General features: G+C 54.6%; 1 protein-coding gene across 1 annotated transcript in view; it reads right to left on the bottom strand.

Annotated features, from left to right (window-relative positions):
- LOC113488640 (myocyte-specific enhancer factor 2D-like) overlaps window positions 1-10,459 on the bottom strand; it is a gene marked incomplete at its 3' end in the record, with an annotated part of 29,877 nt that extends 19,418 nt beyond the window's left edge. Inside the window, exons 1-3 of the mRNA XM_026863921.1 lie at window positions 10,097-10,459; window positions 7,064-7,267; window positions 112-249 (exon numbers count right to left, since the gene is read on the bottom strand). Coding sequence (XP_026719722.1) covers window positions 112-249; window positions 7,064-7,267; window positions 10,097-10,459 — 705 coding nt within the window. The remainder of the gene's footprint in view (window positions 1-111; window positions 250-7,063; window positions 7,268-10,096) is intronic.
- Window positions 10,460-12,233: the final 1,774 nt, after the last annotated feature.

Genomic DNA, 12,233 nt, shown 5'->3' with positions numbered 1-12,233 from the left:
GTTGGGGAGGGATCAGGGGATGAGGTTGGAGGGAAATCGAACAGAAGAAAAACAAAACAAAAAAAAAAGAACATATAATGAAGGTTTTCCGGCCAAGGGGCAGGTACTTACACCGTATCGCTTGAACAGGATATCCAGATCCTCGCTGCCTTTACGATATTTATCCTCCATCAAGGGGCTCTGGTCTATCGAGTCATCGCCGTCGGGCTCCGGGCTGTCACAGCCGTTAAAACCTTTCTTTCTTAACGTCTGAAAACACAACCGGGAGAGTTTGAGATCTGGGAGTGGGGATGGACAACACGGGCAGCTGCCTGAGATGGGCACGTCTCCCCCAAAACATCCCCCGGGATCATAAAGACACGGAATTTCTCCTTGCAGAAATTTATACCTTTGCCCCAAGATGTCGTTGACCTCAATGGGGTTAAAGAGTCAGGATCAGGCCCTTGGGTTTCGACGCCAGAGTGTCTCTAATTTAGGAATTACAACATGGGGATGGATGGATGGAGAGAAACTACTTTGCTTTCAAAGGATCTGTTTACGCCAGAGCTGAATTTGGCCCCGTACCAGCTCAGACACATTCGTCACCTACAATTACTACAACGACAAGGAGGGGAAACAAACCTTAATGATATCTGCTCTCCCGCTAAAAATAGGGAAAAAACCTTCTTACAAATAGGAAAATTAAAATCAAAATAATAATAATAATAATAATTAAAAAATTCAAAATAATAATTAAAAAAAAAATTCTTGCCCTCTGGGCAAAAACAGTTGGGTGGCATTTACCAAACAAAGGTCCCACTGCGGGTGCTGGAGGCAGCTGGGGGGTGACACAGGGTGGGGGACACGGTGACAACACGCGGGCAGCAGCTTGCAGAGAGTTAATGAGGTGACATCTCCCCCTTCGTTAAGAGGAACCCGGTAATCACAGGCTGGGGCTGTGCGCAGGGCATGGTGAAAACCCCCAAAGTTCCTCTTTCGTGCTCCGTAACCAATCTGCAGATTGCGTTGCACATGCACATTTAATCATTCTATTTTCAAAATACCAAAAGCAATTAGGCGTTATTATGGAACCATCACTTGCCAATTTTTTTTTTTTTTTTTAGAAGTCAAAGCTACAGAATTTCCTGGAAGTCTTGATCTCTTTTCATGCCAAATTCAGCAGGGGGAAAAAAAAAAAACAAAACAAAAAAACCCACGAGCCTTGACGATTCTCCTCTGTCTTCCTAAACAGTAATAAATATCTCTATTTTGAGGCCAAAACGTACCCTGGAGTGGTTCGACATCTACCTGCGAGCTCTGGGAAACACGGAGCTCGCGTGGGAATTTTTCCTGGAGTGGATAAAAATCAGAAACGTCTCCGGAAGGGCTGGAAACGCCGCGGTTGAGGGGGGGGGATTTGCTCAGCATCCGCCGCCTCTTCCCGCAGCTCTTCCTTGGCGGACGCTTGCACCGGGTGGCAACGCTTAAGCCACAAGCACCAAAGCCGTTTTCCTTCCAGCTGAAGCTTTCTGTAGTATTTTCAATTCAATTTTCAATTTTCAATTTTCAGTTTAACGCTCGTGACGGCGATTTCATCCCCCAGCCACGGCTCTGGCTCGCTCCTGGCCACGGTGGCATCTGAAGCCCCGTTTGGTGTCACCAATCACTCCTGCTACCTAATAATTATTAGCTAATTACCTAATCATAACTCCTAGCACCCTCATTCATGTTACTTATTGTCTCTTTATAGAGAGGGGTAGTGGGAATCCGAGTTCTTGGGAGGACCCCAGGGGTTTTTTCTGCAGGTTCCTGAGGATTTTTCCCTACTATTTTGCTATTTTTATACGTGTCCTTGTTTGTTTTTAGAATGAGCCAAAAAAAGGAGCGGGTGCTGCCTGTGGGGAAAGAATGGCTTTGCCTTCTTTCTCTTTTTTTTTTGGAAACTGCACTTTGCGGATTTTTTTTTTCCCGAAACCTTTTGTTTCACCGATGCAGCCTGTAGATGGAAAGTTGAGCCCTTCTTTAAAAAAAAAAAAAAAAAAGCAGCTTTTTCCTCCTCTTTCAGAAGCAAAATGGAAAATGTTGTTCCATGAGCAGTGGAAGGGATGAAGCTGGGTTTCCTTTGGGTGCGTGCGAAGGGAGACTCTCCAGTGTCTAATAGGGGGCTGTGCCCACCTTGCAGCAGTTCTCTTTGCAGGGACAGTAACTGGATTTCTTGCCTTTGCTCTCCCATCCCCAGTCGGGAAACGTGACAGTAATCCCTCATGTCCCTGGGAGCTCCTCTCCTCTGCCAGAGGCTGCCAGTGGGTTCAGGAGTCGCAGAGTCGAACGAACAACCTCCGTCCCCCAGCACCCTCGAAGACGGGAACCTCACAACTGAATTTTCAAGAGGTTTCAGCCAAACAACAACATCCTTCTCCTTTCTAAAATTTGCAGCAATGAAGCGACCCGGGAGATTTTTAAGCATCTTCCAACTCCCCTGGCTCTGCACCATATTGACTGCCCAAAGATAGTGCAGGGAAGAGCAACGGGCAGACACCACCGGCCACAGCATTTTGCCATTTCTAAGTCCACATGAAACCATCCCGGGGGGCAGGGGGGGGTTGTTCCCTTAACAACTCTGTCGAGGAACGTGAAGAAATGAGGTGAACGCAGCTCTGTTCACCCAGACCCATGAAACCCCCTCCAAGCAGCTCATCACATCTCCCCTCTCCGCATTTCCCAAGCTGTTTCTCCTCTGGGGGTCTAATATATTTGGTGTCTAATACAGCCTCAACTTAGACAGCAGCTGTTGCTTTGGTTTCTTCCCTCCTCTCGGCCACTAACTTGGTAAAATTAGTCATAACTTATCTTGGAGACCCACACCTCCCTGCCAAGCTCAGCTCACAGCATCCCGAGCCGTGAGAGGCAGCTGCTCCCGTAAGGAACCCGCCGGCAGCACCAGGAAGCATCGAGGTGGTTGTTCACGGAGGGGGAAAACCCTTCCCGGGTGCTGCGGGAGCTGCGGGCAGGGAGGGGAAGAAGGGACCAGGGACAGGCTCCAGAACTGGCCCAGGAAAGGGACCGTCTGCAGCGTGGTGGGATGGGAAGCACCAGCTCTGGGTGACTGAGGCCCGAGCTGCAGCAGGACACGAGCCACAGGAGCACAGCTCGCAGCAATTTCTGCCCAAAAAAAAAAGGGTTGGGGACAACAAAATGCCATTTCCAGCCATACCAGTGCTGGCTGCTGTTTTTTTTCATTTTTTTGGACAAAAAGATGTGCGTCCCACGTTTTCTGCTTTTTGACAAGGTGATGTAAAAGGAAAACAATCCTGCTGGAGCGAGAATCAAACCCCACGATCCCTGTTTTCAGGATCTCTGCAAGGTCTTTTAGAGAAGAGTTTTCCTCCTCGTTCCTCCTCATTCCCTTTTCCAGGGGAAAAACAGAAGGTGCAGAGAGGCATGAAACCTTTTTGTCACTGAGTTGCATCCAGTGGAACACGACTATTTTTCATATGAAGATTAAAAATCAATTCCTTCACAGCAGAAAACTTTCAGAGGAGAAAATCAGAGTGAGAACTTCACATGGTAAAAAAAAAAAAAAACAGAACAAAAACTCATCATTGGCCCATCTCCCTCAGGTCCCCCCACTCTACTGGGAGTCCCCCCATGGCAGGATCTGCTGCAGATCCCGTTATTCCAGGCAACGCTCCTGCTCCCGTGATCCCAGCTGGTACAGGAGCAGATTTCCAACCCAAAAAGGGTGAGAGAGCAGCAGGAAACGCAGAACATGTGAGAGGAAACGATGCTCGACCAGGATGTGATCGACTTCCCTTAGAGGAGGGAGACTCAACCACCCCAGGCGTTGGGGAAGTCTGGATGAGGGTGAGGGTGAGGATGAGAATGAGGATGAGAATGAGGATGAGAATGAGGACGTGGCACCGGCAGCTGCCTCTGCACTACGCCACCTCCCCAGCATCCTGCAAAATGCCTGATTTTATACACCCTGGGGAACGACAACCCCAGGAAGGAGAATTAGGGAAAATGACACCACCACCACCACCCCCAGGACATTCAGGCAAGAAAAGAGATTTCTGTGTGACTTCAACTGGCTCTGGAGCATCCCCGTGCCCGGCTAGCTCTGCTCTTGCCCAAGTCCCTCATCAGAAGCTGGCACATCAGCCGGGCTGCGAGGAAACGAGAAGCGACAGCGAGGAGCAAAGCCGGCGTGATCCCAGCCCGGGCGCGCACGTGGCACCCAGCGTGCCTGTCTGGGGGCCTCAGCTGTCCCCCGCCTGATTAAGGAAAACCCCCTCTCTGCATTACGAGAGATTTTCTCAGACTTAAAAGCTTGTAATGGGCAGGACTTGGCCAGGCACGGAGGGAGCCGCAGGGGTTGCGTGGCTGAATCCCACTCCTGACGGCTGCTGCCGGCCCCCGACAGCTGAAACACGGAGCTGCCCCCGCAGGGGATGGTCCCAAAAAAAGGCAGCCGGGGTGTTGAACCCCTCTTGAACCAGGGCCGGGTGCATTCACCCCTGAGCAGCTCTGCCTCTTGATAAATATCCAGGGGGATAAACCCCTCAAGGGCATCCCCATGCAGCACGTGATGGGGTGTCCCCACCAAAAAAAAAAAAAAAAAGGGAGGGGGGGATATCTCATACTTTCTGTTGTTTTAAAACATAGCATGACCAAAATTTGTACCACCTGGAGCTGGTGGTAACAGAGCCTTTGGCCCCAGGAGCCCCCCACCCTGGCCGGGAGGGGAGACCCTGCCTCAGCTGAGCCTCTGGAGCCCCCACTTGCTTCCCCTCCACCAAAAAAAGGAAATCAAGAGGCTTCTGCCTCGATTCACCCAGGTCCCAGTTGCTCCTCAGCCTTTCTGAGATGCTGCCAGAATCCAGGTTGCATCCTCTGGTTGAAAGGGGCCACCAGTGACAGGGAAAGGAGATGCAGGCAGCAGCCCCTTAAAATCCACCTAAATTCAGATTTGGTAGCAAATTCACAGCCTGGGCCTTCACGGCTCTATAAATTCTTGATGCTGGGGAAGATCTGAGGATGCAAAGATGCTCCTGGAGGAGACAAGTTCAACTGGGAGCCACCAAGAAATACGAGATAAACTGGGTCTGTGCACGATGGGGACAAAGCCCGGCTGGTGGTACCTGACCTGGTGAGGGGACATGGTTAGGGAGGAGATGGAAACCTGCCCCAGAGCAGGAACGCTCTCCTAGGGGAGGGATTTGGGAGAGAAAAGAGTAAAAATCTCAGAACAGCCCTAAGCCTACTCCAAGACAAAAGGAGGGTGGGGAGGGATGCTCAAGCGGCCTCAAAACCCGCCTGAGCCCAGTGGGTTTTGCTCTGAGGCTGCTTTGCCGGCGAGACCCGGCGTGTTTGGGCTCTTTTTCTTGCCATCCCCCAATATCCTTCCGCTCCCGATGTTCCTCTCCTCGGCTTTGGATGCAGCTCCAGCTTTTCATGTGGTGCAAACACAGTATTTCTTTGGGTGCCAAGGACTGTGTGTAACTTGTCGGCTTGGGAGTGTTTGCATCTTGGACCATAAGGGAACAGAGAACGCTGCCCAAAATGTTTACAGTATTTTTAGGCCAAGACAAATCTGTTCGACGCTGCGAGCGCCGCAGTCTGAGCATCCCGGAGAGGCTGGGTGAGGCCGTGCTGACTAGCACAGCAGGGAACCATGCCTGCAAAACCCTGGTGTTTTCACGGTGGCTGGGCACCACCTGGCTCAAACGGGCCAAAAAGGACATTTCTGAACCATTTCTAAGGGCTGTACTCAACCGTGCGCTGGCAGAACAGTCTCCAAAGCCCGGCAAGGGCAGGGAGGTGCTGCTGGATGCTTGGCCGTGGCTCAACCCACGTCTGCTGCAGCAGAAGATCGGTGGGAACGGGGCGGATGATGAGGTGAAAACCTTTCAGAAAGACACTTTTCACGGAGGGGGGGAAAAAAAAAAAAAGGAAGAAAAAAGCAGCACGATTTAGGAGGTAGGTTGGTTTCTTTTTTTTTTTTCCTTCCTTCTCCATGAAATCAAAGCCTGAGACTGCTGCCCAAGATGCACTGGAAGGATTCGCAGCCCGAGCGGCGGGGGAAGCCGATTCCTCCAGCAGCGCTTTGAAGCGGCGAAGCCTCGCGCCGTGCTCCGTCTGACCAGAGCGGCTGCCTCCGGCCCCCCCAGGGCCCTCCGCGGGGCCGTGCTGCTCCGCTCACCCCCCAACGGCTCCGCGGGTGTTGATTTCTGCCCACCTGCAATGTCAGGAATTACCCAGCCAAGCCTTTCACCTGCTGGAATGTGCCCAGGTGTGAAGGCAGATGCCCACACGCTGAAAAGCATCAACTGAGCGGCTCCCAGCCAGGGCAGAGGAGGCAACCGATGGCCGAGATGCTGCTGGCCCCCTCCTGTGAGCCAAATGCCCTGTGCTGGAGCCTGGCAATGCTCTGCCAGCACCAGGGATGAGGACAAAGTGGTGGAGAGGGTCAACCAACGGCAAATGGTGGCCAAGCATCTCCTGCGATGCCGGTGTGGACACGGGGCCCTTGGCAGTGCTGAGGTTGGTCAGACTGGACTCACCAGCCTCAGAGAGCCAAAAACTGCAGCCAGAGAAGCCTTGAGCAACTGACCTACCTGTGAGGTTGGCCGTGCTTTGAGCAGGGGTTGGACCAGAGGCACCCAAAGGTCCGTCCCAACCTGAATTACTCAGTGATTTAGCTGCTGGGGCCCTCACAGCCCCATGTGTCTGGAACAACGGCCAGGGGCAATGTCACCAGTTGCACCAAGGCATCCCAGTGCAGCTGCCCCAAGAGATGCCTCCAAAACCATCCCAGGGTTTGCCTGGACCACGGGAAAGTCCCACAAAGCAAACCTGTGCCTCAATTTTATGGCAGTAAGTCAACACATAACTCGAGACAGCTTCAAACTCTACCAAACCAGAACTGAGTATTTTTGTAGGCTGGATCACAGAAGAAGCAAAATCAGGCCAGTACTGCGGGTGGGAGATCTGGTCGTGCCCATCCCCACCCTACACCGACCTCCTGCATCCAGCTGCGGTGCCAGACCCGTCCCTGGCTCCACCACAACAGCAAAGGCCTCACCTCGATGATGTCTGCGTTGGTCCGGCTCTCGTGGGGCTCGTTGTACTCGGTGTACTTGAGCAGCACCTTGTCCATGTCGGTGCTGGCATACTGGAAGAGCTTGTTGGAGTGGTTGAAGATGATCAGGGCGATCTCGCAGTCGCACAGGACGCTCAGCTCGTAGGCTTTCTTCATCAAGCCGAACTTGCGCTTGGTGAAGGTCACCTGAAAGCAAGGAGAGGTGGTCAGGAGCCGTGTCCACGCTGCCACGGACCCGACAGCTCCCGGAGAACACTGGGAAGAGCAACTGGAGGAAGAGAAAAAAGGAAGGGGAGGGCAGAGGGAATATTCTGTCCTCAGTTTCCCCAACTGGACAACCACCCCAAGCTCTCCTCTCTCACCCCCCTCTTCCAACTGGTTCACATTGTCGCCTATTTTAGGATCCTCCAAAGGCAGACACTTCACAAGCACAAAGATGATTATCAGCGTTGGAAATCACATATTGCCAAATCAAGAGAAAATAAATTTCAGCAAAATCCCCAGCAGAGCTACCATCTGTCCGGGGGCTGCGGGTTGTTGGGTTTTTTCTGAAGTTGAATATTCAAGCAGCGGAGATCTCGTCCTCGCTTGCTGCAGCAGCGCTGCGAGCACCCGACCCCGGGAGCTGCAGAGCTGGGGGGCTCAGCCACCCCGAAGCAGGTCAGGGTGCTGCTCCACACCCCTCTCTTGCTTCCCCACGCTTCCCAAAGGCACCCTGAGCCCCCCCCACCAGGGGCCCAGCTGGGTCCTGCCTCCTTCCTGCTGTCCCCGTGACCTTGTCAGGGTATTTTTTTTTTGCATCTCCTGCCCACCCAGGGTCACCGTGCCGTGGCTGCGTCCCCCGTCCTCCCAACCTGCCCCACCTTGAGCTGTCACCAGATCTGTCACCCAACGAGGCCTCTTTTGCTGGACTCATCCTTGCGAGCTGCTGGAGGGACAGGGAGAGAGCTGGGTGCAGGCTCCAAAAGCTGCTCTAAAACCTCCTGCTGTGTTTCCCAGCCCACGTTCAGCTCTCGCTGCAGCGCTCTGAAGGAGCCCCAGGGCCATGGGGAGGGAGCTGGTTTGGGGGTCTCCATCCCGGCTGCAGCACAGCCGGGCGCTGGAGGTCCCTCATCCCCCCGCAACCAAATAGGAAAGGCGTGATGCTTGGCCAGTGCCCTCTCAGCAAATAAAAAAAGGAAAATAAAAGGCAGGGAGGTGACCGCTTCGCTTTAAGTATTGATGTCAGGGGTGAAGCAGCAGCCCGGGGAAGGGCTGGAGATGAGCTGAAGATGCCCTTGGGTGCTGCGAGCGGCTCCTCACCACGTGCGTGCACAGGAGGGCTCGACCCCACTTAGGGCCTCCACCATGGCATCGATTTTGCAGCTGAACACTTGAATTTGCAGCGTTGAGGGAGGAGAGCGAACCAGGCTGCTGCCTTCGCTCAGCTCGAGTTAGCCGTGTTACAGTCACCGTCCAAAGAGCTTAACCTGGAGCTTTACCCCGGCCGTGATGAGCATTGCCAGCAGCACCCAGCATGCACCCACCGGGGTCCCGCACCCAGCGCCGAGCACCCCTCGAGACGGAGCCGCATCCCCCCCTGCCCCGCGCAGTGCGAGGGCAGAGCAGGGGCAGCCCGGGGATGTGCACGGCGCAGGGGGCTGCCCACCCCCTCCCCGCCATCTCCCAGAGGTGATTAACCAGTAACGAGATTCGGTTCTAATCGCCTCATCCCCCGGGAAGCGCGGGGCGGGCACCCCGCGCTGCCGCTCCCCGCCACGTGCTCCCGCTCGCGCCGCGCCGGGGCGGCCGGTGCCAGCGCTCACGCGTCCGCCCCAGGGCCGGCACGCTCTGACACAAATTAAATTACTTGAGGGCCAGCGCTGGTGTCATTGGCAATTCCCCCTTCCCCGTGGCATCCCGGATCCCTTGGCCACCCAACACCCAGCCGCAGCCATCGCCGCACCGCACGGCTTCAGACGGGACCCAGCTGCGGTTTTGCCGCTGCAGCCCGCGGCAGGACAGGCACTAACACCATCCCAGGGCTCCCGGCGCCTCGCCAGCAGCGTTTCTGGTCTCACGTCCCAAGCAGAGACTCGCTGTGCCCCACCGAGACGTCCCCGCTGCTCTGAGTCACACTTGAAGCAGCCCGCGGAGCCCTCGAGAGGAAAACACGTGGCATCTCCGCCAAGACAGAGGGAACAGCCGAGGGAGGTTGTTTCTGCAGCCGCCGGTGCCGGGGACAAAAAAGCACCTTGCTGGGTGCCACGAGCCCGTCTGGCCACTGAGATCAGAGGCAACGGGGTGAGGCCATGGCGTGCAAGCAAGGGGGCAGCTCTTGGCCATGAAGACCAGGAACAAGCGTGGTTGGGTTTTGCCCTTGAGCAGTGAAGGAGAGCATGGGATATGGTGTAGGGAGAAGGGTCAGTGTGAGGTTAATGGTGGGACCTGATGATCTTCGAGGGCTTTTCCCACCGAGATGATTCTGAGATTTTGCCGTTCTAGGGGGTTACCTGCCCAAAATCAACCACCAACCTGAGCAGAGCCAAGCAGAACCCAAAACACCAAATCACCCCTCTCAGATGAGGGGATAAGACCCTCTGCAGACAGGGGCGGGGCAGGGGGAGCACCCCTCTGTCTTGGCACCCCTGCTTCTTGCAGAGAAAAGCGACGATTTGCCATTTAACCAGCCCCATGGCACGAATGCACCAGCTACCCCCGCCCTGTGCATCTCCCCATGACCCGGGACAGAAACCCCAAACCTTCCCCTACTGCCGTGCATGAGCCTCATCTAGAAGAATTAACCTCCTAAGTCTAAGAGGGTAATCAAATCTCATGCTTCAGGGCATAAGCCGATCACCAAAGGGGTCAGGAGGGAATTACTGCCCCACACTAGAGGGGGATTTTTGCCTTTCCCCTGATGCAGACCACACCGGCCGTTGCCAGAGTCAGCAGGTTGGTCCTGAAGGACTGATGGTCTGATCTGTTATGGCAAATCCTCTCCATAATTCCTCTAATGACATTAGTGACTCTTACTTGCTCTCCTCTCCTGGTTTTGGCTTTGGATAATTCTGGTCTCCTCCGCGTGGTCCATGCACCCACCGGAGGCAAGACCCGGGCCGTGATGCTGTAGGCTGGGTGCGAGATGCACGGGAAGAGCGAAGGAATTGGAGAGCCCCTGCCCAACCTTAACTCCCCCCGAGGTTCACTACGCCTTGGCAGCCCCGAACCGCCGTTATCCATGAACCCCACGAGCAGAAACACGGTGTCGAGAGCGGCTCTGCCTCCACCTCCTTGCACGGCTGCCGGTGAATCCCTCCACGCACTATTCCTATTCCCCGTCCCTCTCTCTCCTGACACCCAGCGGGTGCCACGGGAGCCATCCAGGCGCTGGCACATGCCGAGAAGGGTGCACGCTCGCCCGCCGTGGCCAGAGCTGTGAGGTCTACGTTGCCACCAGCAGGCACGAAACCCCACGTGTCATCAATTCAGCAGTGCCGGGCTGCTCAGCTCCCGGGGTGCAGCACAGGAGAGAGGAGCTGTGCCCCCCACACCAAGCCTCGGGGCTGGGGGGGCTGCCCTGGAGACAGGGCCGGGCTGAGGATGCTGCCAGGCCCCGGGTTTCAGCCAGCTCAGCCGACAGCCCGCGGGCACAGCGGCCACGCGGGCACGGGTGCTTCTCATCTCAGATCTGAGACAACGGCAGGAGAGGAAGGGAAGGGGGATGAGTTAAAGTAAGACGGGACATTGGTGAGGCCGGATCCCTGCATCGCACACGTACAGCGCGGGGCAGGAGGGTTGTCACCCCCTTTCTGGAGGTGATGGATGCCCCAGCCCCGAGCAGCTCCCGCTGCAGTGGATGGAGCAGATCAGCAACCCACAGCCTGGAGCAGCCGTTCAGTCACGAAATGTCCTCTCTTCTCCGTGTGTCCTTGTTTCCCAAAGAAAAGGAGCCGCAAAAAGAATTGATTGCAAAGCTTGCGTTTGATGACCAATTAAACAGCTGCTGCTTCGCTGACACCCGACTGAAGGAGGGCTGGGCTTTCGGGAAAGCGAAGCGATCCGTGCCGCAACGCTCCCGCGCTGGGTGTTGGAAGAACCGGCCCAGGCAGGGACACAACTGCTGTCAAGGGAAAAAAACAACGTTCCCCCAGACCTGGGAGCTGGGTTTTGGGGATGACACCTGACAGAGACGTCCTAAAGCCGCGGCACCTGGCCGTGCTGAGCGGCTAAACCCCACCCGGGCTCCGCTTGGCCGGCGAGGGGCTGAGTCCCCAGCCCTCCTGGGCCAAACCCTGCACCAAGGAGCAGCTCAACGGCCCCCAAGAAACGCCTCCCACCGCCTTTGCTTCTGCCTTTGGCAGAGAAATGCCTCTTTCCTTTCCTGAAGGCTTATACAACAGGGCTAGGCTGTGCCATCAACCTCCAGCATTACCAAATATTTTCCGTTCATCTGAACTTCTAATGGGGCTCCAATAGCTGCAAATCCCTCTCCCCCCTATGCAACGCTCAGCAGCGCTGCCCCATAAAACCCACTCCAGCTTCTTTAATAACCCCTAACGCCCCATTTACTGCTAATTGTGGAAATAAACAGTGCCATGAGCAACTGGGACATTATCAAAAAGCATTTCATGCCCATCCCATCCCCCAGCCACCAAATAAAACTCTAATGAAGAAAACCTGCAATTTTCTATTGTTTTGCTGTGGAGCAATAAACCAGTTCATCCAATTCTGTTATTTGCCACTTTTTAAGCATTAGGAATATATAGACATATTTTTATTCTTCTAGAATAAAAGCAGTAGAAAAGAGGTGAGGCAGGCCATGGTGGCTGGACTAAAAGCAGAGGCCGGGATCTGCTGAGCCAAACTCAAGGACCGTGGAAAGCCACAGAGCAAAGGGACCCGCCTGAAAGTCTTGTGGTTACGGGGAAATATAGTGATGGAGCCACCACAGAGCAAACCTGGGCTGGCAAAGCGCTGCTGCTCAGCTAGTCCAGCTCAAGGAACACCTAAATTAGGGAAAAAATCTGTTGGGTTTTTTTCCCCCCTTTGAGATACACGCATGTATTTCTAGACACATGCGCGTTCGTGCGTGTCTAGGGCTTGGCTTCAACAGAGCACAAGAAAAAAAAAAAAAAAGCTTGGACCCATATAAGTTTTCAATTAAAAAAAA

The sequence above is a fragment of the Athene cunicularia genome (genome assembly GCF_003259725.1).
Source record: "Athene cunicularia isolate RWA chromosome 25 unlocalized genomic scaffold, athCun1 chr25_part1, whole genome shotgun sequence".
Lineage (NCBI taxonomy): Eukaryota > Metazoa > Chordata > Aves > Strigiformes > Strigidae > Athene > Athene cunicularia.
The sequence above is the reverse complement of the archived record's forward strand: the minus strand, read 5'-3'. Positions and strand labels throughout refer to the sequence as shown.